Source organism: Pogoniulus pusillus, chromosome 1 (genome assembly GCF_015220805.1).
Source record: "Pogoniulus pusillus isolate bPogPus1 chromosome 1, bPogPus1.pri, whole genome shotgun sequence".
NCBI lineage: Eukaryota > Metazoa > Chordata > Aves > Piciformes > Lybiidae > Pogoniulus > Pogoniulus pusillus.
The window spans coordinates 31,716,308-31,741,703 of record NC_087264.1 but is presented as its reverse complement, the minus strand read 5'-3'; the positions used below and the strand labels follow the sequence as shown (position 1 = coordinate 31,741,703).

Here is a 25,396-nt window from a genome sequence, read left to right as displayed (position 1 = left end):
AGTTTGGCAGTGAATTTTTACTATCTCAGAAGTAAAATACATTTTTCAGGGGAGAATTCAATAGGTTACATCTTGGACAATCACAGAGTGTTACGGGTTAGAAGAGACCTCCAGAGATCATCCAGTCCAACCCCCCTGCCACAGCAGGATCACCCAGGGCAGCTCACACAGGAATACAACCAGGCAGAGAAGCAGACTCCACAGCCCCTCTAGACAGCCTGCTCCAGGGCTCTGGCAGCCTCACCATACAGAAGTGTCTCTTTGAGTTGAGATACAGCCTCCTGTGTTCCAGCTTGTACCTACTGTTCCTTGTCCTGTCACTGTGCACCACCAAATAGAATCATAGAATCGGTCAGGTTGGAAGAGCCTGGTACCTTCATCTTGACATCCACCACTCAGATGTTAATCAGATCCCCTCTCAGCCTTTCCTTCTCCAGACTAAACAGCCCCAGGGCTCTCTCAGTCTTTCTTCATAGCAGAGGTGTTCACGTCCCCTGATCATCCTCGTAGCTCTCAGCTCTGAATAACTTTTGTGCGAGGCTGACAAATTAGTGATGAACTAACAAGCGTTGAAGTGAGGTGACTAACAAGTGCCGTCTCTGGACATAGGCCATTGATGTTTTCAGTGCAACAGTGAAAGCAGTTACCAAATGCTCAAAAGCACAAAGGCTTTTCTTTGGCAGTTTTTCTGATGGTTGCTGCTTTTCCATAGGTTATATTGCACAAGGAAGGCCACATGGATGACGGGCTCACCCTGCAGAGATGTCAGCATGAGGAATCCCAGGCTGCTAGAATCATTCGCAACACAACAAGCTTGTTCAGCCAGTTCATAAGGTAGTTGTCCCCACCTGAGCTGCAGTTTGGGTTGGTTTTGTAAAGTGTTCTGAAATGATAAGGATTTCTCTAACAATCTTTATTTCTTGCTGTCAAGTATTGGTACTTAGAAGCTAGCAGCAATATATCTGTACTGACTTGAGGTTGTAATTTTCGTATGCAATATCATTAAATGGAGAAATCACCTTTTCTAAGGTTGGTTAAAGGAAATCTAACACCTAAAAGCCAGAACCAATGTGGATCACACTCCAGGTTGAAGAAAGCATACTAAATGATCTTAATGTAACTCTATCAGTAAGTATTCTACAGCAGCTGGAACCTCACAGTATTGCTAAAAGGCCTCTTATTTTTCTATTTTGCATGGTAGACCAAATATTATAGACTCAAATTCATCAAACTGATTGAAATGAATGTTGATGCCTAATGCTATTCAGATGAAAAATTACAATGGGGAACCACAGCAGCCCAAAATCCATGCAAATAAATAATAGAAGGAAGTACAAAATACATGTCTGCATGTCTAGCAGGAGGTTGCCAATTTGTTTTCTTCAAAATGTGGGTGAAACGTTTGGAGTGTACCTTTTATTCACCCCTCCTCCTTCTGTCACTTCTCTGATCACGACTGCAAGATTTAAAGATCAGAGAAGAGGCAGTTCTGTCTGCTCAGCTGTATGCAGTAGAGCAGATCATGTGCAGTATCAGCTATTAGGGCACAAAGCTAACTCTCAGTTTAGAAGGTTAAAGAAATAACTTCCTAATTTCTCTGTCTCGACCAAGATATTATGTGAGCAGTCCTAAATCTCCTGTTCAGACCAAGCCATTTGTTTGCAGGAGAATGCATTTATGAGTATTCAAACTCAGTGACAGTATCTCAGCAGAGACAGTGACAAGGTCTGATATTAAGGAATTATTTAAATTGTGATTCTAAAACTCCTGAATAAAATCAATGGAGTTGTCTTCTGAGGAGTGTTTATCTTTCAAGTCTTTGCTGTACTAAAGGGCAATGCAGTTAGTAATGATAGCTCAGTTTGAATTATCCAAGAAATGTCTGTTCTGCTAACTGTACAACTATTGAGAAGACTCTATAAAGAGCTGTGTGTCTTAAGCAGTTGCCAAACATCCTTGCCACACACCTTTCTTTCATGGAAAAATATTTGGCCAATGGTCAAACAAATGTGTTGGACATTAACATCATTTAAAGTAGTTTTTATTAACTTGTTTATTGCTGACTGAAGAGCTCTTGTGCTTCAGGAGATCTTGAATCTCATAATGAACTACTCACAGAATTAGCATGAAATATATTAGGCTTATCCTTTTTCACCCCTAGTTTGGCTTTCTGCTGTCAAACCTGTGTGGTAATGATATTATGAAGCAGTTTTCCCAGATCAAGATTATCCTTGCTTTCACCACATTAATGACTTCACTTCATCTTACAATTTTCCAGATCTTTCACTTCAGCTTAATTTTAATAGACCTTTGTTACCAAAGGTACAGACTGAAAAAGGCTTTAGTGTTTGGGTAGTGAAGTATCATGAAAACTGTCTTAAATATGTGGCTGTATTTCACAGAGTCATGGAACGGTGGAATGGCTTAGGGTGGAAGAGATCTTAGAGTTCATCTGCTCCAGCCTCCCCAACATGGGCAGGGACACCTCTCAACTAGACTCAGCTGCCCAAGACCTCATCCAGCCTGGCCTTGAACACTCCCAGGGAGGAGGCAGCCACAGTCTCCCTGGACAGCCTGTTCCAGAGTCTCACCACTCTCCTACTGAGGAATTTCTTCCTCAGCTCCAGCCTAATCCTGCTCTGCCTCAGCTTCAGACCATTCCCCCTTGTCCTATCTCTAGACACCCCTATGAAGAGAGACTCTGCAGCCTTCCTGTAGGATCCCATCACTTTTGAGTGATACCTTTAGTTAATGTAGGGCATCAGAAAGCATATTTTATTATTTCTTTTGTTACTCCACTTCTCTTATTGTTTAGAGTGAGTTTATTCTGACATTTGTCTTTCATTACTAAAACTACACAATAATAGCTTTTTAGCTAAGCAGCAAGACAAAACTCTCCAATACAGTGGAAGCTTCATGTTTCCTTCACTGTATCTTTTGCTCACAATATGCTTTGTCTGAAGATTTGTAAGATATAGTACAATTTTCTGTCAATTTGTATTGATCTATAATTGCTGAGATCAACATATATAGAGTACACAATGGAACTGGTAAGAGTGTATGGAGTACTGAAGAAATTCTTTTTCATAGTGCTTGGGAGAAGTTTTAACCCTGCTGATCAAGTGCTCACCTTTGTGTTACTGCCCAAGAGGAAAAAAGTAAAGGGAAAAGAGTTTATCATTAAGAATTTGCTTCCAGAGGACCCATCATATCACACTGCAGTTAAAACATTACTACCTGAGTATCACAAGGGACTCATATTCTCAGAACAAGAAATAGAAACTAGTTTAGAGTCACCTCTGCTAGCAGTCAGTTCCCCCTAGATTATACTATTTATAACAGGGACTCAGACCCTGAAAAATTGGGTTGTTGCTGAAGATTGAACAAATGCTTGAACAGCTAAGGGATGTTATTTCACTGAGAACTGTCCTTGACATGCTTTATGGTTTTGAAATTCCACCCTTTATTGTCTATATAAAGAATATACAGAGGACCTAATTGGTAGTTAGGATTACCTGTTAGTTTTGTGTTCTTGGTACAGAAAACTTGGGATGTGCAGCCTCAAGAACTGCTACTGCTTGAATCCATCTGCATATTTCTTTTATATCATCCACAGGATTAAAAGTATCTGAACAAAATCAGTTACTGTGAGAAAGGACTTTGGTTACACCATCAGAGTACTGGAACACTGGAGCAGGTTGCCCAGGGTGGTGGTTGGGGCCCCATACCTGAAGGTGAAGCTCAACAGGCCTCTGGGCAACCTGATATAGTGGAGGATGTCCTTGCTGACCAGAGAGGGAGTTGGACTGGATGACCTTTGGAGGTCCCTTCCAACGCAGACCACTCTGTGATTCTGTACATTTTTCATCTCTGTTCCGTCTTCTTGACAGCTTTACTGTGTTTGATCTGCTCATTTTGTTTATTTCTTCTTTTTTTAATCACTTTCTCTCTTTACCTCAGTGCATAGCATGATTCCAGTTCAGGAAGCATTGAGTGCTGGACACCCAACCAATAGCTGTTTGAATGATTTTCAGTTCAGCTCAGCTGCTGCTTATGTACTTTCTTCATATGTATAACACAATTTGATTTAGGCACTAACAGAGAATAGACTGCAACATCTTGCTGTAAATTGCAGTGGGAAAATGCATAATGCTGCCAGTCTTTCTCCTTGTCCTTTTCCACAGTGGAAACAACAGGACACTGTCACCCACTGCCCTGCCTGTTGAGGAGATGGCTCAGACTCTGGAAGATCTGATTACTTACTTCCAGCTTCCCGAAGAAGACCTAGAACATGAAGATAAGCAAAGCAAGCTTCGGTCACTCAAAAACAGACAGAATTTATTCAAAGAAGAGGTACAGAGCAAGAAATTGTTTCATCATTTGAATTGTGACTGTGCTGTGTCACAAACATTGGGAGAAACCTGAGCATAATCCTCTAGATGCATGCATATGGTTTGTAATGTGAAGTTCTGTAGCTGATACATATATATAAAATGGGCTGTGATGCTGGTGTGTATTTTTCACTTCCACACTACTTGCAGGCCACAAACTCTCACAAAATTTGGTCTTAAAGTTTCTGAGCATCTTTAAACAGATGTGATACTAAAAACAACATAGTGGCAAGTATCTTCCTTTTCTCTCCTTGAAGATACACATTCTGGGTACCCTGAGTTATAATAGATGTAATTTTGGGTGGCTTTTCTGTCCACCAGGATGTGGAACAGGAAATTTTTCTCTCTAGAAACTGGAAGAATACTACTTTTAGACAAGGATATGTATTACTAACTGTGGAATTGCACCTCTCTGAAAAATGGAATAATTGCCCTTCTGTCTAAATAGGAAATACGTTGTACAGTGTTTTCAAACCTGTCTGGATTGCTTGCAGGTCTTCAATACCATTTGAGTCTCCAATGAAACAAATTAAAACTACCACCATATTTGACCTTGTTTGTTTAACAGATTTTTTGATGCATAGTAAAATTTCCTCCTCTCCTAATTAACAACAGTTCCTTTGTATAGACATTTCTGTAGGTTTTTTCCTATATAAGGAAGATTTTATATACAAGTCTATTCATGAAAATCATCAAAGTTCTTTTCAGCTTTGCTTATTCCTTTTTATAATACTTAGCTGAGTGAGGAGCAGTATAGAACTATGTTTCTCTAAAATGGATATAGGAAAATCCATAGGCAAATCTTGGAATCACAGGACTGTTTGGGTTGGAAAAGACCTCTGAGATCATTGAGTCCACCCATCAGCCTCGTATTACTGTGGCTATTAAATCGTGTCCCAAAGTGCCATGGCTTCACCACCTCTCTGGGCAGCCTGTTCCAATCTCTGGCCACTCCTGAAGCAAAGAAATTTTTCCTAATCTCCAACCTAACCCTCCCTTGGCACCATTTCAGGCCATTTCCTCTCATCCTATCACCTGATACTAATTAGAAGATGCCACCCCTACCTTCTTGTAAGTAGACTAAGAGAATATTTTTAATCTAAGATGATGCAGCTTTTAAATGTGTACAGGACAAGATCTTCTGAAAGGACAACAAATACTTTTTCATGTACAGTTTGCTTTCCTCTCTGTCATGCACCTTTAGGGAATGCTGGCCCTAGTTTTGAACTGCATCGATCGCTTCAATGACTACAACAGCACAGCTCATTTTGCAGGACTCACAAGAGAAGAGCACAGTGCAGCATGGAAAGAAATTTTGAATCTCCTTTACAAATTGTTAGGTAAGTTCTGTAGTCTACTAATGTAAAAAAAAAGCTGTAATAGATATTTTTTATATTTTCACCAAAGAACACTTGGTGTTATTTATTCTGTCACTTGAGCTTCAACTTCTGCAATATATCTTCCCACTTACTGTAGGAAGGAATAGAACAAGAAATGTTTCACCTACTGGACAAATGTGAAACATATCATTGGTGAGTTGAAAAGGAAATTTTCTCTTCTGAAATGATATCTCCTGGGTTTTTTTTCCAGCTGCTCTCATTCGTGGCAACAGAAACAATTGCACTCAGTTTTCCGGCAACCTCGATTGGCTAATAAGTAAATTGGACAGAGTAGAATCTTCCTCAGGTGAGACTCTTTTTACCAGCATAAAATAACTATCACTATACCACACAGAACTGCTCTGACATTTATAATGAAAGGCAGTTTAGAACTGACAGTTTTCCTTGAAATCAACATGCATTAGAAAACAAATAGGCTGCGTTTTTTGAAGTGACCTAAGTAATACATTTAAGCAGATATAGTTTTGTAGCATGCTTTAGTTCCTCACATTTGATGTGTGCAGTACTACATCCAGTCAGTGCTGAGCATGAGTTCAGTGCATTAATGGGTCACCTATCAAGACTGCTATGCCATTGCTATCAAATAACAGCAGAGCTACTTATGGGCACAAGTAGAGGTAACATATTTATGGAAAGAGAAGAGTTTTCAGCTGTGAGATGTTGAACAAAATACTGAATTATTATGCAGTGCTCTCCCTTGAAACCTTTACCATTGAAAAGGAGGAGCTAAGCTTACATTTTACACAAGTAGTTTTTAAATTCTGGTTTTTCAAGAGAAACCCAAAAGGGACAGCTTCATAATGTATTTATGCCAAGCACAGTTCACATCATGTTCATATCAGTACTTTCTAGGTGTTTTCATTCTCTTTTTAGGCTGGAGAAATATGCTCTGTTATTTGCTGAGCTTTTAGATTGTGTCAGTTGTACAGATGATTTAATAACAACATGATTTCCATGGCCTTCATGCAGGTATTTTGGAAGTGTTGCACTGCATCTTGATTGAAAGCCCTGAAGCTTTAAACATGATAGCTGAAGAGCACATCAAGTCTATCATTTCCCTCCTGGATAAGCACGGGCGCAATTACAAGGTATGGATGGTGAATCGGGGTGCATTGAGCACCTCTCAGTGAGTTGTTCAAATCCCAGAGAAATGGCTGGATTCATAGGATACTTTAGGTTGGAAGAGACCTTGAGATCATCCAATTACAACACCTTCCACTAGAGCAGGTTGCTCAAGGCCTCATCCAGCCTGCCATTGAGCACAACCTGTGCCAGTGTTTCACCACTCTCACTGCAAAGAACTTATTCCCAATATCCAGCCTAAATCTGCCCTCCTGAAGATTAATTCATTCTCACTACTAGCTCTTGTAAAAAATCCCTTGCCATCCTTCTTGTGCCCCTCGTTTCCAGTGCTGGAAGGCTGCTTCAAGGTTGCCCTGGAGCTTTCTCCTCTCCAGGCTGAACAGACCAACTCTCACAGCCTGTCTCCGTAGAGCAAGTGCTCCAGCCCTCTGATCGTCTTCGTCTACATGCAGATCATGATTCTAGTACCTTTCAAGAAATAAAACAACCTTGAAGTCCATCTGCAAAATTGCTTTGCTGAGGTTTAAAAACTGTCTCATCTGTAATTGCTTTCCAGTTTCAAAAAGAGCAAATATGTATGGCAGACAGTTAAGAAATGTAGGCAACCAGTAAGAGTTTTAGATATGCTGAGAAAATAAAGCATTCTGGTGGCTGCAAGTATGTGGACTGAGTAGCTTTCATTGTGAGAGCTCTGTAGAAGCAGTGAACTGCCATTGCTGCACCTCCAGAAACAAAGAATTAAATCCTGCACTGTCATAATGGTAGTAGTAGAAAAGAACAGAACAAAATGAGAAATTGGAAAAATAATTCAACTATCTGAAAACAGGTGTTTGGAATAAAGATTAAAAACTCTGAGCTATACCAGAAGAAATAATGGTGACAATTTATTTAGACATCAATGTGCAATTTATTATGAGAAGATGAGCACAGTTTCTAGCTGCCATCAGGATGACATCACAACTCAAAATAGGATGTATTTCTACATGTTATTTTCTGATCTGAGTTTCCTTCCTCGGTTAAAATGTTATTTGAAAGATTGATAACCCAGAAGAGGAACAGAGGAATTTTTAGTGAGCTGAAATCTCTGGTTTCTAGGGGAAGGTAGTGCAGAGAACTCAACCAATGGCAAGTTTGGACAAAGAGAAAAATAAGGCGTGGCTAAGGAGTATGAATTGGTATAAGCAGGCTTAGGAAAAAAGTGGAAGCTTTTAGTAACTTTCTATTACTATTTTTAACTGTTAGGAAGATCATTGTACTGCAGTCACCTGCAAAGGAAACCTTTCAGATGGAGCATCTTAATGTAGATCTCATATTGAGACTTGAAAGCAGGAAAGGAAAATGGGTTCATGCATTTCTGTTTGTAATATCTTTGCCTCCATGGCAGTAATTATTGCAGTCATGTGAAGTCATTAATTCTGTGGTTACTCTGGAAACAGTCTGTCTTGTCCTCCTGCTAGATGAGGAATTCTGTTATGATTTGAGAAATGACTAACAGTAACATTATTAAGCAAAATTGTCTTGAAAATGAGTGATTTGAAAGCAGTGTGAATGAGGAACCTGATGAAGGTATTTTGCAAATGTTGTGTCCTGAATTTGTATTCTAGGACCATTTGCTGTCCTGTGTCAGCATTACAGACACTGCTTGTCCATATCGTAGAATCAGAGGATGGCTTAGGTTGGAAGGGATCTCAGAGTTCATCTCCTCCAACCTCCCCACCATGGGCAGGGACACCTCTAACTTGATTCAGCTGCTCAAGGCCACATCCAACCAGGCTTGGAACACCCCTAGGGAGGAGGCAGCCACCACCTCCCTGGGCAGCCTATGCTAGAGTTTCACCACCCTCCCACCAAAGAACTTCTTCCTCAACTTCAGTCTAACCTTGCTCTGCCTTAGCTTCAAACCATTCCCCCTTGTCCTGTCTCTAGACACCCTGATGAAAAGTCCCTCTGCAACCTTCCAGCAGGATCCTTTCACGTACTGGCAGGCAGCTGTAAGGTCTCTCTGGAGCCTTCTCTAATCTGAACACCCCCAGTTCCCTCAGCCTGTCCTCACATCTCATTAACCTTGCTCCCACTAACCTTGCTCCCTAACCTCTTGGCCGCACCTCTCTTCTTCCTGAGAACTGGAGTAAGGTTGAGAGGGCTGGGGGAGGTGTTGGGGTGGTTTGAAAGCCCCTCCTGGGGACTCAGGTTTCTGGGAGGGGAGTTGTGCTTTTGTATTGTTTATCCTTTTGTACATTTCTGTATATAACTGTATATATTGTAAATAGCTGCTTGTAAATTCTGCTAGCTGTAAATAACTTGCTTCGTCTATATTCCCAGGGTCCGTCTGAGTTAGCTGGGTACCTAAAAGTGTGGGGGGCGGGTAAGAGCCCAAACCATCACATTTCAACCCTTGGATCGTCTTCGTGGCCCTTCTCTGGACATATATCTGAGCAGTATTTAGCACGCAATAATGATAGTGTGTGTTCTATTCCTTCCTTTAGGTCTGTTCTAAATACAAATTGAGCTAACTGAACAATAATGCTGTATGCAGCTCTCTTTATCTGGTCTTCTTCTGATCAATTTTTTTTTTAAGGTTCTTGATGTGCTTTGCTCTCTCTGTGTCTGTAACGGAGTTGCAGTTCGTGCCAATCAGAATTTGATCAGTGACAATCTACTGCCTAGAAGAGACTTACTCCTGCAAACACGTTTGATCAATGATGTGACAAGGTATAGTGACATGTTTTATGGGAGTTAGAGGTCCTTAATGAGTAAGTGAGAATACCAGAACCTAGAAGGTGTTCCCCAGCTTTCAGTATTGAGAGACACACTTTAGGAAGTGTCTATGTGTTAAAGTGTTTATGTACTAAACTATTTACGTATTCACTTCTGAAATAAATATTTTTACTATCAGTATGGATGCTGTGCTCCAGTATTGCTAATTGACAGTAAAATCTGTTCTGAAATGGGAAGAGGTAAGTTGCTGGTTCCTCACTCAAAGCAAAACCTGGCTTTACCTAATAATCATTACAGAGTATCTAAATGTTGTGAAGTACTTGAGTGATTTAAAAGGAATTTGGTTTCCTGCCAACTTCACTCTTGCTTTATTGATTTTAGGATGTTCTTATGTTATTCCTCCTTTGACTCTTAAATTTTTCAAAGCATGGATCCTATACTTGATTCTAGAGAAATTTGATGAAGTAATTAAAAGGGACATATAAGAAAATATTAGAAGCAAGGTGCCCCCATCTAACTTCACTGTGTTTGCAAAGTGAATTTGGCTGGTTGACAGGAGTCTGATTTCTGTGGTGCATTTTATGTTTACACTAATTGCCTTGCATTTTCTTTTTTAGCATAAGGCCAAACATCTTTCTGGGTGTTGCTGAGGGTTCTGCACAATACAAGAAGTGGTACTTCGAGTTAATAATTGATCAGGTTGATCCCTTCCTGACGGCAGAACCCACCCATTTACGAGTTGGATGGGCATCTACTTCAGGTTATGCCCCCTATCCTGGAGGTGGAGAAGGATGGGGAGGCAATGGTGTTGGTGATGACCTGTACTCTTACGGTTTTGATGGCCTTCATCTCTGGTCTGGTGAGTATTTTGTTCACTTCCAGTTATCCTTGCACTTAGCACTTGCTTACCTTTGCCTTCAGAACCTGTCTGTATGCAGCTTGCTATTTTGTAGTGAGCTGCACTCAGAATTTCAGGATACCATGCAGTTATTCAGAAGCTCAGATCAGGCTCTGTGTCTGAGAGTTTAGTCAGTATTGAATTATACCAGTTGTGCTTTTAGGATGCTTCTATTTTCATGAATTTGATCAAAAAAAAAAGGGCATTTTCCTGATCTAGATCAATACTGACTTGAGTGTTTGTGTTCAAAATGAATGGCTGTATTGATCCAAGACAAATTCACTGTGTATGGATCTTGGTTTGCGTTGTTCTTTCACTTTGGATCTGCAGTTGAAAAAATGAATACATTATTGTCCTTGTTTCTCATAGATTTAATAAATTAAACTGAAATGTTGATAAATATTTTGACGAAGTTAGAAGTAATTTTCTCAGCCAGAAATAAGAATTGTTGCACTATTACCAATGTCAGTTGCTTGTAGAGCAAAAATTTCTGTGGTGCATTATCAAACTGTGAGCCTGTAGCTGCTATGCTGTTTGAATAAGTATTTTTCATCTTATTCTCTAAAATAGGCTTAGCAGGAAAAAAGTTTTTCTAGGAACAGTTCTTACTGTGTACAGTAATCCAGGAGAGTCATTGCTGCAGCAAAGAGGTTGCTGTTGCAGCCTGTAAAGAAGGGAGTTAATGAATGCTAGCAAATGCATATTTTGTGGTCACTTAAGGATCCAGGGCAGTAAATTTATGGTCTTATTCCTGATTCTGTGTTAAAGAGAAAACTGAAAATGTTAGTGGGCTGAGTTACCAAGAAAGTAGAGGCCTTTGCAATTAGGTAGATTTGAGTAAGCAGTCTGGAAGAGTGAAAAGGCTTTGCAGGAGGGCTGCTGTGAAGTGTTGCAGCTCAAAGAATTTGTATAATCATGAGCGTGTTATGAAAACAAACCACCAAGGATTCTGGTGCCCAGACACCTCACACTAGATCAGGTTGCTCAGAGCTCTATCCAGCTTCACATAAAAAACTTCCAGGAATAGCTGGGAAGTTGATTTGGAGCTGGGATTTTGGCTTGGTTATGCCTCCCATAGTACAATATCCAGGGAAAGGGAGCTAGAATATACTTTGATAAACAAGCAGAATAGCTTCTAACTATGCCGATGTGCCTGTAGAAGCAAGGAGCAAAGGGCTGTTGGGTGGCTGTAAGAACCAAATGGCAACAAAGGAAATGCTGATGGCTCTTTTCACTTCAAAGTTCCTAAATACTCTGCAAATAAGGAAAACTTCAGAGATAATGCATAGAGCTATAAAATAGGAAAATTAGATCATTAGTTGTATGCCCTTCATTACATCCTCTGCTAACTTTGTAACATCAGACTTAACTGAACTATCAATAAGTAGTGGAAGGAGAAAGCAAAGTGAAGTGAAAGGAAGTGCAAGAGGTGCTAACGTTTCTAGGTGATTTTAGATACTGTACTTTGGCAGATACTGCCAGAGCTGTCTTTTAAATTAGATTTTGTGTTTTAAATGTGTAATAATCTGTCTAAAGGTCTTTCATACAGAAGCTTTTCTTAAGACTATAGATGAAGTAGGAGCATCACCTCTCATTTACCTTTTTAGACCACATCAATACAATGTTTTTTCCCTGCTTTATGTCTTTGCTAATCATAAATTGCTTGAGAACAAGTTTTGTTGGCTGGGTCTTTGGCACAGGACAGAACTGAATTGAAAACTGACTGGGTTTACTGGAATGCGGTGTAAATATTTTTTTCCTGAAGTTAGACAGCTCTGGTCCACCTCTGCGATGTTCAAACACTGAGATAGGAATTTTGTCTTCAAGGATATTTCATAACAGTTTGCTAAGCCAGGAGTTTATCTGTTCCTTATGGAAAGTCTTTTAAAATTCCTCCCAAAAATGGGAACAATGAAGGTTTCACCTCAGCATGAGAAACTTCTTTACAGTGAGAGTGACAGAGCACTGGAGTAGTCTGTCCAGAGAGGTTGTGGCGTCTCCTTCTCTGGAGACTTTCCAAACCCCCCTGAATGCATTCCTGTGTGAACTACCCTGGGTGATCCCTCCTTGGCAGGTGAGTTGGATTGGGTGATCTCTGGAGGTCACTTCCAACCTCTAAGATTCTGTGAACTTAGGAAAGACTTCATCATAAGCACACTCCATAGATCTGCCTTAGATCAACAGCTCTGTTTCTAGAGTCTGTAGCCATCCATGAGCATGAAGACGTTGGCAGGAAAAAAAAAGGGCATATTTCAATGCTTGTGTGTACAGCCCCCAGTGAGGCAGCAGCCTGTTCTTCTTCCTTCCAGGTCTCCCTTGCACACATTGTACTAACGATAGTTATCCTCTAATTAGTTCTGTTTGTGACTTGTTCTTTGTTTACTGCATGCTGTTCAAGAAGGGTGAGCAAAACCATTCGTTTTCCCATACTTCTTATTACCTTGAAGTGCCCAGTAGAGTTGGGTACCCTTTAATTGCTAAAGATAGTGTGTGCCCACACAATGAGGAGGGATGTTGTAACCACAGCATCCACTGAGATGCTGCATTTGGGGTTGTGCCTTCATTCTGACGTTTCCTTCTTTGGGTGTGCTTGACTGTGCAGTTCTATCGGCATCGTTCTAGCCTAGGATTTTGTATATAAATCATCTCTCTGTGTGCACACTTCTAGTTTTCTTTTCAGCCAAAAAAAAAAAAAGTTCAATTCCTGAACAATTATGAAGTGAGAGAAGTGATTATATTGGGGAGTAGGCTGGAAGACATCTGTAGCAGAACCATTGGAAGTGGCTGAATAAATCATTACTACAAAATGGAGCATTAACTGACCCTCACAACTACAGTTCTGGAAAGTCTCTTCCAGCTCATCTCCTGCACTAAGGGGAAATTCAAAGTGCTTACAGCTGAATTGAGTTGTTCTTAAGAAGTTCCAAGCACAATAATTTGGAATAGTGCTGAACTGCTTAATTAGACTTGATTTACAGTTAAGATACAGTGTTTTCAGGGGAATTGTTTTGAAAGGACTTCTGAAGAGATAATCCTTGGCTAAAAATACACTCCTGTACTAACTGCAGTTATTTGTAACTGTGTATATTTAGATTTGTTCAGATAACATTGTTCCTAGTTAATTGTTATAATTGTTGAGTCCACTGGATGGTTGTATGGTTCTACCTTGCCAAGTAGGGAAAATGAAGTTCCCCCTGTTCAGTTTATGGCTGTAGTTGATAAGCAAAGCCTGGCCCATTAAATTACTGATCCATCTAAAGTTGGGTGTTGCTCACAGTCACAGCTCTAGTGGATTTATCAGACCATTGAATAGTTTTAAAAAGACCTTTTACAGATCATTTAATTTCAACCTCACTGCCATGAGCATCTTAACCATGTGAGCATGCTCAGAGCCCTGTGCAGACTTAACCATGAACACTTCTAGTGATAAGGCATTCACAACTTCTCTGGGAAACCACTTCCAGTGTCTTCCTGCTGGATATTTCCAGGTAAGTGAATCTGGTATTTCACAAAGAACTAAAGGAAGATAGCCCTGAATGTTTCAATGTCAGCTCTACGAAGAGGGCATCTTTTTCTGCACCTCAGGCTGCAGCATGACCTTCCTGATTTAAGCTGGGCATCTTCTGCCATGCAAACAGTGTTAGGGATCACAAATTATTTGTTGCTTATGCTCTTTTCTGTGACACATCAGTTTGAAGAACGTTGATTCTCTCTCTGCCTCTAAAAGCAGAGCTGTTCGTGAAACAGATGAAGGCAAGGTCATGTCTTTGTGACTGCAAACACAAAACCTGACGCTGCTTTAGAGGAAATAATTTTATGCTTAAACCTGTGAGAATCTGCTTAAAGCTTCTTATTACTGAATACTTTTTCTCCTAGGCCGAGTACCCAGAGCTGTAGCTTCTGTCAATCAGCACTTATTAGCGTCTGATGATGTGGTTAGCTGCTGCTTGGATTTAGGTGTCCCCAGTATTTCTTTCCGCATTAACGGACAGCCTGTGCAAGGAATGTTTGAGAACTTCAGTACAGAAGGGTTCTTCTTCCCAGTTGTAAGCTTATCAGCAGGTGTGAAGTAAGTGAAACTTCATTTTAATGCTGTTTTCTCTGCTCTCTTGTCACACAAAGTATTGTTCAAATTAATGTATAATTCATTCTGTTTTGTTGGTTTGGTTCTGCCCAACCAGCAGCTGGGAGGGAGACAGGAACATGCTGATCTGTTAAATGGTGATTTCCCTTAAGGGTGAAATGGGAGCCTGTTAGCAATTTCCTCAAGTGTGGCTGTTTGAGCTAGACATAAAAAAATTCAGAACAGAGAAGCTTAGAAGTGGAAGCTCTGAGTGGAGAGGTGAGCATTCTAGGGACAGGCCATAAAATGGCAACAATGGATAAGTTAATATAATTAGTTGGAGCATCAAGAGCCTTATGTCTGGAAGCACAGCTTGTACCTTCCCCTTGCTGCTTCTTCTGCGCCTGCTGCTACCTTCCTTCGCCACTGTTTTGGCTGCTGCTGCTTTTGCTGCTTTGCTGCCACTTGACCCCTTCCCCATCTTTCTTAAGGTTATTATATTTTCTCTAGTAGTTTATTCTCCTTGTATTGTTATATTACAGAACAAGGGGACACAGTCTCAAGTTGTGTTGGGGGATGTATAAGCTGGATGTGAGGAGGAAGTTCTTCACAGGGAGAGTGATTGGCTTTGGAATGGGTTGCCCAGGGAGGTGATGGAGTTGCTGTCCCTGTAGGTGTTCAAGAAGAGGCTGGATGAGGCACTTAGTGCCATGGTCTAGTTGGTTGGATAGGGCTGGGTGCTAGGTTGGACTGGATGATCTTGGAGGTCTCTTCCAAACTGCTTGATTCTATGATGTAGTTTAAACTGTAAGAAATACAACTTCATTTTTCCTGGCTTTCCAAAAATCTGTGCTGCAGTGAGTTTACTCACCGGATCCCCTAACCCGTGACACCAAGTTGTAGTGCCTGACCTCAGGAAAATCAATTTTGTCTCATTCCACTTGTCACCAAGAGTAAAGCACATTGGAGGCACAGTACCACCTGTGACACTAATTAAAATGCTCCTTGGCTTTCTTAGTCAGAATTAAAAAAATACAACAGATGATCATGCAGGCTGATCCTATATTCACAGCAGGGAACACAAAGAACTGAGGAGAAGCTCTTCTCGATCTCACTACTGATATTCCCTATTTCTTACTGTTTTGTAGCTAAAACACCTGGGATTCGAACTTAACATTTTCAGACTCCTTTTGTTACTATATCTTTAATTCATTCAGCAAATCTCTAAAGGCCATTCTGCTAAAGTGACTGCAAAGCTGTGTTCACATCCCAGAGCTGACTGAAGAACAGAGGACTGCCTCTTGCACTGCTGTTAGAGCATGACCAGTTCTGTTCAGTTCATGTTTGTTGCTGGTATTGATAGGCCATAGGTTTAGGGAGGAAAGATAGCAAGATAATTAAGAAGAATTCTTCAGTAAGGGTGAGCTTTTCCTAACTTTCCAAGGTTGAGCAGCATTTCCATGTAAAATATGAATAAGTTAGACAAAGTGCTAATGGGCTGGATGCCAGGCCTGGAAGAGAGAATCAGGAGCAGAGTAAGATGTTGTGGAGGAGTGAAAATATGCAAAAGGCTGCCTTTTGTTGAGAGGAGGATGTCTCTGATACATGCTACATTTTCAGAGTGGCTTAGGTTGGAAGAGCCCTCAGAGCTCATCTGCTCCAAACTCTCCACCATGGGCAGGGACACCTCTAACTTGATTCAGCTGCTCAAGGCCACATCCAACCAGGCTTGGAACACCCCCAGGGAGGAGGCAGCCACAGCTTCCTTGGGCAGCCTATGCTAGAGTCTCACCACCCACACACTGAAGAGCTTCTTCCTCAGCTGCAGTCTAACCCTGCTCTGCCTCAGTTTCAGACCATTCCCCCTTGTCCTGTTTCTAGACACCTTGATGAAAAGTCCCTCTGCAGCCTTCCTGCAGGATCCCTTCAGGTACTGGCAGGCAGCTGTAAGGTCCCCCTGGAGCCTTCTCTTTTCCAGGCTGAACACCCTCAGCAACCTCAGCCTGTCCTCACAGCGGAGCTGCTCCAGCCTATGGAGGATTTTTGAGAACTAAAGGTTCAGAATGCCTGGAGCAGGCAGCTTATGGCTTTCTTAAGGAAAAGAAAGCCGAGGTTAGAAGTGGTTCATATATTAAGCAATTAAGAAAAAAAACCATTCTTTTCTCTGGGGTGAAGAAATCATTAGTTGCTTCTGTGGTCAGTACAGAGAAAGAATACTTGGAGTATCTCATGCTTAAGGGAACTTCTCAGGTGAGAATAACAACAGAGCAAAAGTGGCCTAAGAAGGGTTTAATAATTCAATTTTCATTTATTCTCTGACAGTGACTCTACTATGTACCTACATTAGTAGAAGAGCTTTTGAAAATGTTAATTATTCTTTTTCTGTAAGAAATCTACCTAGACTGCTGTCATTATTTTTTTCTTCCTTCTCATTTGATGTCTGTGCATTTTGTGAAAGCCTTTTCCCCTGTAATCAGTAGCAGCTACTGGCAGCAGCAGGTTAGTTGTCATTTTCTGTGCCTGTTAACATCAGTGCAGTGTTACTGCAAGGTAGTCCTGGGCCCAAGAGGGAAGGAGAGCATTCTACACTGAGAACAAACTCTTCTTTTTCTACTTCTATTGTGGTTTATTGGCTTTTTGTGACTTCTTGGTCCTTTATGCTGGGTCTGCTTCATCATTCGATCAACAGTCTTTTCTCCCTAAGCCTTTGTCAGCACCTGTTGACCCACACACTGTTTTCACTGTGGGCATTTTCTTCTCATTTATCCTTTTTTTTTTTTTCCCAAATGACTTGTGGCTACATCCATCCTGTTTGAGAAAACTTGTATGCTCCATTTTTCTCTTCTCTTTATATTAATAATGTCTCTTTTGCTGTCAGTGATATAGATTAATCTGATACACTTCTGAAATCCCTAGAGCTGAGTAAAAAGTGTGATAAAGGCTTCTTCTGGCTGCCCACCACAATCCCCTGCAGATAAAACAGCTGCCTTCGATTTTCTGTGGTCATTTACCTCTAGAGCTTACCTACATGAGGTCTGGAGTATGAAGTTGGACACATTTTGTCTTTTTTGGTTTTCCTTTTATACCTTTATATGCAAAAGTCCAGATCAGAGAAGAAACAGAAACTTGTAGGAGTTTCTTAGGTGTCCCAGTTACACTTCTGAAACTCATTCCCACTTATAGTATTTGATAGACTTTAGTTTACTTGATTTATATGTTGTTCATGGTGATGTGTTTTGTTCTTCATATGCCAACTGCTTACACAAATGCACTAAGTAACTGTAAAATTTCCAAGAGGTATAAATAGTCCTCATAGGATTTTTTTAATGGAAAAATGCTGGGTTGGAAAGGACCCCAAGGATCATCTGGTCCAACCTGTCTAGGTGATAGTGGAGTTGAAATGAGTTGAACCTTAAAACTGACCAGTGTAGGGGAATCCACTACTTAACACATACCAGTGCATATCTTCCCTTTGTTTATCAAGCATAAAATGGTTTAACAGATTCCACTTCATGTTTTCTCCCTCCTTCACATCCAAGCTCCCCTCTTGCTCTTCAGAAGCAAAACTGGTTCTTCACTTTTGAGAGAAGTTGGCAATGCTTGGCAGAGCTGGCAGCTCATGGCTTGGACAGATTCACTCTGATATGGGTCAAGAACTGGCTGGAAGGCCAGGCCCAGAGAGTGGTGGTGAATGGTGCCACATCCAGTTGGCACTCAGCCAAGGTTCAGCACCAGGCCTGGTCCTGTTCAGTATCTTTACTGATGATCTGGACCAGGGGATTGAGTCCAGTATCAGTAAGTTTGCAGATAACACCAAGCTAGGAGCAGGTGTGGAGATGTTGGAGGGTAGGAGAGCCCTGCAGAGGGACCTTGACAGGTTGGATGGGTGGGCAGAGGCCAATGGGATGAGATTTAACAAGGCCAAGTGCAGGGTTCTACACTTTGGCCACAACAAACCCGAGCAGTGCTACAGGCTGGGGACAGAGTGGCTGGAAAGCAGCCAGGCAGAAAGGGACCTGGGGGTACTGGTAGATAGTAGCTGAACATGAACCAGCAGTGTGCCCAGGTGGCCAGGAGAGCCAATGGCATCCTGGCCTGGATCAGGAGCAGTGTGGCTGGTAGGACAAGGGAGATTTTTCTTCCCCTGTATTCAGCACTGGTCATGCCACACCTTGAGTCCTGTGTCCAGTTGTGGGCTCCTCAATTCAAGAGGATGTTGAGATACTGGAAGGTGTCCAGAGAAGGGCAACAAAGCTGGTGAGGAGTCTGGAACACAGCCCTGTGAGGAGGGTCTGAAGGAGCTGAGGGTGTTTAGCTTGGAGGAGATTCAGGAATGACCTCATTGCTGTCTGCAACTATCTGAAGGGAGGCTGTAGCCAAGTGGGAGTCGGCCTCTTCTTCCAGGCAACCAGCAACAGAACAACAGGATACAGTTCTTTCCAGAGAGAGTGATTTACCATTGGAATGGGCTGCCCAGGAGGTGGTGGATTCGCTGTCCCTGGAGGCGTTCAAGAAGAGGCTGGATGAGACACTTAGTGCCATGGTCTAGTTGATTGGATAGGGCTGAGGGATAGGTTGGACTGGATGGTCTTGGAGGTCTCTTCCAACCTGGTTGATTCTCTAATTATAAAAATGAGAAAATGTTTCCCATCAAACTCTGTGCACATAGATTTCAGAGTAACAGTGCAATTTAAATTAGATTTGTGTTTCAGAATCATTTTAATACATTAGATATTTCACAGTTTACAACCACCTGAGTTTAAGTAAGAGGCATTTGGATTTTTTAAATAGATTACTGCATTGGGTAATGAGTTTCACTCAGATAAGAACAAACTTGCAATTAATAGTGGCTAATTGACAGTGTTATTGATAGTATCCACTAGTAGGAATGCTTGGTGTTTATCAGACCGTGACCTACACCTGTGTTTTTGTAATTGCTAGTCAAGGAAATGTGGTCTATTGCTAATATTAGTGTGTGGTGACTATTTAAGAGCACCATTTCTTCCCTGCCTGTTGCACAGAGTTCGTTTCTTACTGGGCGGACGTCATGGAGAGTTTAAATTTCTGCCTCCTGCTGGCTATGCTCCCTGCTATGAAGCATTGCTTCCAAAAGAGAAGATGAAACTGGAACCAGTGAAAGAATACAAGAGAGATTCTGAAGGAGTGAGGGATTTACTGGGTACAACACAATTTCTTTCCCAAGCTTCCTTTATCCCCTGTCCAATAGATACCAGTCAGGTAGGTTAAATGTGAAACAGTGAGGTTGTAAAATATGCCTGAACAAAGTGAAAATTCACAGCATGAAAGAAACCTAAGCTAGCTCCCCCCTTTCTTAGCAGTTCATCATTTGTGTGCTGTGGTGCATTTAACTGTACTGCATGATCTTGAATCTACCAGGTGTGGTAACTGAAACCTCTTCTGATTTACGCAATTCTTACGCTCTTCTCTTAGGTTGCTCTGCCCTTTCATCTCGAAAAGATTAGGGACAAACTAGCTGAAAATATCCATGAACTGTGGGGAATGAATAAAATAGAACTGGGCTGGACATATGGCAAGGTATGTTTTGAATGACCTGTATCAGGTTAATTCTCCAACCATAAAACCTGCATTTGGAAGTTGAATAGAGTAATTAATAGTGGTCTGTACATTGCTAACCACAGGCAAACATGCAAGCTGGCAGGAGACAGGTTAAATAGTGATTAGGAATATAAATAATGTACACATTTTAACACTCTGAAGTAATTAACCATTTGAACAAGTATGGTAATTGAGAAACACATGAGCTGGCCAGAGATGGAATTCTACTGAAGGTCATATGAGTGTGAGTAACTCCTGAGCTAGTTCTCCTGTTAGGGATCAAACTGATAACAAGCTGAAAGTCTGTTGTGGAAGTTTGCTGCTCTTGATAATGGACACAAGGTTTTGATGATATCAGTAAGTATTTGGATTCCTCAAAGCTCAGTTTTTTTTTATTTAACAGATTATAGTTAAAAGTTATCATTATGATGATCCCTTATGGTATAACATAGCAGCTTGGAGAGAGTAAGACCATCTGATCAGCATTATTCCCATGAATATGACAGGGATGTCACTGAATGAAGGGTAGCCTAAGTATGTTAAATTCAGAATGCTATATGAAATTCTACAATTATATTAAAATAAGTAACTTCCCTTCGTAATGTAGCACTGTAAAGGCTGTATTCAGCCTTGAATTATGATGAATTCAGATTTATCAAACTAGTCCTCCCTGTTCCTACCTGAAAATAATTTTTTCTTTCTCCTTCTGCTTTTACTTATGGACTCTATCTACCTTTTTCCTTGGTGACTCTATCATACTCTCTGCTAAAATGTCTTTGTTGATGAAATTCTGAGCTTTACAAACCTTTCAAATGTTCCTGAGCTTTGGCAAGTGGAAAATGTTTTTCTATATGATATGTCATGGCTCTCGGTTGCCATTGGGGTGAAAGCTCTTGGCAATGGGTGAAAGAGCAAATACTCAAGGACTTATTCCTGCATCAGGAAAAGAATGCTAGGATTCATTATTGCAGTTGAATTTGGAAGCCATTTCCAAGTGATTCATGTTAGATTTTGCATCAGAACATGTCCAATAGATCCAGTGATGATCTGCACAGCATACATTGCTGAAGTGCTCAGCAGAAATATTCAGAGTTTCCAGGCCTGCTTTCTTGTGTCTTTGTGTAGAACACCTGAACTAGCTCTGTTTTGTCTGATTGCATTGCTAGTGGAGGAGTACTTGGAGTGTGCATCATGAACAATTAACAAACAAGTTGGTTTCAGTAATGATGAGTAACTCATTGAGCAGAGATAAATGCTGTTGTTTACAATGCCTTCATTTCAAAGAATTAACTTACATTTTTACTCTGATTCTAGCTTGAATCTGATATGAGAGAAATACTCTTTGTTGCTTTGTTGCAGATACGGGATGATAACAAAAGGCACCATCCTTGTCTTGTGGAGTTCTCGAAGTTACCTGAGACAGAGAAGAATTATAATCTACAGATGTCAACTGAAACCCTCAAGTAAGCTGTTAACAGATTTAAATAAAGTGTTTTCTGAAATTGTTACTCAAGTACTTCACGCTGATATAAAATCATTGCATTAGCACATTCAGAGTGGTTTAGAAAACTCTTGACTCTGCAGAGCTAAACATAAAAAGCTAACACTGAATCCTGTCCATTTAGTAACATGGCACAACTTTGTGCTACAGCTTTGTAACTTGTTAGACTCTGAATGCTTTCTTTATGGCTTTTGGTAAGTTAAAATATTTCATTATATTGAATGACTTTCCTGAGTTTTGTTCAGTTTTATTAGCTCTGTGTATTTATACTAACCTCAAAAGGAATCTCTCAAATGTGTGAGCACTGCCATAGTCTGTTTCACTCTGCTGTCTTATTTCTGTTGGCAGAACGCTCTTGGCCCTTGGGTGTCACATTGTTCATGCTCATCCAGCAGCTGAGGAAGATCTGAAAAAAGTTAAACTTCCTAAAAAGTAAGTGCCTTGTGATAACTGTCACCTACTGGCTGCAACTGCAGGATATTAATTAAACAAAAAGCCATTGATAAAACATTTGCTGTGAACCCCATCCCCGGTCTGGATTTACAGAGCATGTGTTACTGTGCCTGTGCTGACAGCTGACTGTGAGCACTGCTGTGTTTCTTCACCTTGTGGAGTGATTCAGACACACAGGTAGCCACATGCTTGAACCACGTGTGATGATCTCTCTCTAACTTGGTTGTAGAATAGATGCTCTCAAGTCAGAAGCAATGTTTGAGTGCTTTTCTATCACATAGCAAAGAATGGTGAATGCACATGACTGAAAATGGAGCTATATCATTTGAAAGTAGGTTTAGATTGGACGTGAGGAACAAGCTCTACACCATGAGGGTGTTGGAACACTGCAACAGGTTGCCCAGGTGGGGAGTGGTTAGAGCTCCACCCCTGGAGATATTTAAGGTGAGGCTGGACAAGGCTGTGAGCAACCTGCTCTAATAAAGGATGTCCCTACTACCTTCAGGAGTATTGGATTTGGATGACCTTTTGGAGGTCCCTTGCAGCCCAAACTATTCTATGTCTCTATGATTTTACCTTTAACTCCTGTTTCAATTTGCACCATCCCTTCCTTTGCTGTCCCTTCCCCTCCCCAAGACATTTCCAGAGATATTATTAATTCACTTCTTTAAACAAGATTAAAAGAAATATATAGAAAGACTCTTGCCATGTTGCTTGTTTCTGGGAAATATGTAGATTTTGGCATAAAATATAAGAAGCTTTTTTTTTTCTCAAATTTAAAAAAAAAATTTAAACTGTGAAGTCAGAACTAAAATAGTTGATGTTTTTTTATTTAGACATCTTTAAATCATCATGAGTAATCTGCCCAGAAGTGGCAAAGATTAAACAAGGATTTACATCTGTATTGTAGCTTTGGCAGTGGTGATTCTGTAGTCTTCCTGGGACAGATTAAAGCCCTGCCCGAGAGCAAAGCTTGAATGCAGAAACAGTAATTTGGACACTTGACATTTCACGTCAGTTTATCAACCCACATGATATCTTCTGTCCTTGAACAGCTTTATCTTTGAGAAGCAAATTTAAAGAGAGCAGTAAAAGAAATAATTTTATGCTATGGTAGATGGTGATCTTGACCCAGTTGCTGACATCAGTTAAAATTCAAAAGGAGAAAAAGCCTTTCCCAAGGTTTATCCTGCAGGCAGTCATGCTGGTTTGATGCTGTTTTCTTCAGTATCAGAACAAATCTGAATTTGTGACAGGAGGAAACAGCCTTAGTTTGTACCAGTGGAGGTTTAGATGGGACATTAGGAAGAATGTGTTCACTGAAAGGTTTGTCAGATGCTCAAACAGGCTGCCCAGTAAGGTGGTGGTTTCTGGATCCCCGGAGGGATTGAAGAGATGTGTTGGTGTAGTGCTTAGGGATGTGATTTACTGGTGACCTGGGAGGGCTGAGGGGAATGACTGAGAGGTCTCTTCCCACCAAACCGATTCTGTGATTCTTCTCTACATGAGTCATTCTAACAAACAGAAATCATCTGAGCAAGAGAGATTCTGTGCATGTCTAAAACAGCAGAGTAGCCTTTCTCTGTGTGGAAGGGTTGGAGAGGGTAGTATCTGCCACCGAAGAACAACTAAACTCACTAACTGGAGCTACTAAACTTCAAGCACAGTCTCATTTTCCACCTACTTGCATTTTTCCAACAGGAGAAAACATTTGAATGAGACTGTGCTTGAATACAACTGTTACTGTAGTCAGTGATCAGATGCAATGCAGTACTTTTATGAAGTGATGGGAGAGTAAGGAGATTGGCCAGCAGAAAGTCAATGACCCTCACCCTAGGGACACCACATACAAAACTTTACCATCAGTGAAGTATCCTGGCTCACTGTTTTTCTCTTGTTGGCTTACAGTTACATGATGTCAAATGGGTATAAACCTGCCCCTCTTGATCTTTCTGAAGTGAAATTGTTACCTTCTCAAGAATTTCTAGTTGACAAACTAGCAGAAAATGCACATAATGTCTGGGCAAAAGACAGAATAAAGCAAGGATGGACCTACGGCATTCAGCAGGTAGGGACATCTTCGGATCCATTTGGAATATGTGACGAGGAGGAGACCTTATTGTGGCTCTCCAGTATTTGAAATGGGCTGCAGGAAAGCTGGGGAGGGACTTTCTAGGGTGTCAGGTACTGATAGGATAGGAGGGGAGTGGAGCCAAGCTAGAGGAGGGGAGATTGAGATTAGACTTCAGGAAGTTCTTCACCATGAGGTTGGTGAGACACTGGAACAGGTTGCTCAGGGAGATGATGGAAATCCTAGAAGTGTTCTTCATCAGTATTGTTTATCTCCTGTAACATTTAACATCATTTCAGCATAGACTCTTTCCTTATGGAAGGTCTTTGTGGCATTTCAGCAGAGTTTTTTCATGTCCCTTCCAGGATCTAAAGAACAAGCGGAATCCTCGCCTGGTGCCGTATGCACTGTTAGATGAACGCACCAAGAAATCCAACAGAGACAGCCTGCGGGAGGCTGTCAGGACATTTGCAGGCTATGGCTATAGCATTGAGCCACCTGACCAAGAGATAGGTATGGACTAACAATAGGAATCATGGCTTTTGTTGCCCTCACTGCTGGGAAAAGAGCATAAACCACTGAAACAGACAGGGAAAGCATAACACAAATGCCCTAATATCTGGGTTCATGATAGAGTACTTTTTAAGCTGACTTCAATACACAGTGCAAATAGACTTTGTACGTCACAGCATCCTAGGATGTTAAGGGTTGGAGATTTTCCAGTCCACCCCTCCTGCCAGAGCAGGACATAGAATCTAGCGCAGGTTGCACAGGAACACATCCAGACAGGGCTGGAAAGGCTTCAGAGTTGGAGACTCCACAACCTCTCTGGGAAGCCTGTTCCAGTGCTCTGGGACCCGTACAGTAAAATTCTTCCTCATGTTGAGGTGGAACTTCCTGTGCTGCGGTTTCCTTCCATTGCCCCTTGTCCTATTCCAGGGCACAAGTGAACAGAGGCTGTCCTTGTCCCTTCATTCCTGACCCCCAGCCCTCAGATATTTATAGACATTGCTCAGATCCCCTCTCAGCCTTCTCCTTTCCAGACTCTCAGCCCCAGGGCTCTCAGCCTTTCCTCATCAGGAAGTGCTCCAATCTCTTCAGCTACCTTGAAGCCTTCCCTTGGACTCTCTCCAGTTGATCCTTGCCCTTCTTGAACCAGGGAGCCCAGAGCTGGATGCAATATTGCAGGTGTAGCCTCACTAGGGCAGAGCAAGAGCAGAGGAGACCCTCCCTCGATCTGC

At 41.3% G+C, this 25,396-nt stretch overlaps 1 protein-coding gene across 1 annotated transcript in view; it reads left to right on the top strand.

Moving 5' to 3' along the window:
- The window catches only part of RYR3 (ryanodine receptor 3), a 236,770-nt gene that overhangs the window by 89,475 nt on the left and 121,899 nt on the right, over window positions 1-25,396 (top strand). The window contains exons 12-25 of the mRNA XM_064147758.1: window positions 713-834; window positions 4,185-4,353; window positions 5,596-5,731; window positions 5,982-6,077; window positions 6,761-6,879; window positions 9,453-9,586; window positions 10,210-10,451; window positions 14,367-14,559; window positions 19,575-19,791; window positions 20,005-20,109; window positions 21,490-21,593; window positions 21,980-22,063; window positions 23,993-24,152; window positions 24,521-24,668. Coding sequence (XP_064003828.1) covers window positions 713-834; window positions 4,185-4,353; window positions 5,596-5,731; window positions 5,982-6,077; window positions 6,761-6,879; window positions 9,453-9,586; window positions 10,210-10,451; window positions 14,367-14,559; window positions 19,575-19,791; window positions 20,005-20,109; window positions 21,490-21,593; window positions 21,980-22,063; window positions 23,993-24,152; window positions 24,521-24,668 — 2,029 coding nt within the window. The remainder of the gene's footprint in view (window positions 1-712; window positions 835-4,184; window positions 4,354-5,595; window positions 5,732-5,981; window positions 6,078-6,760; window positions 6,880-9,452; window positions 9,587-10,209; window positions 10,452-14,366; window positions 14,560-19,574; window positions 19,792-20,004; window positions 20,110-21,489; window positions 21,594-21,979; window positions 22,064-23,992; window positions 24,153-24,520; window positions 24,669-25,396) is intronic.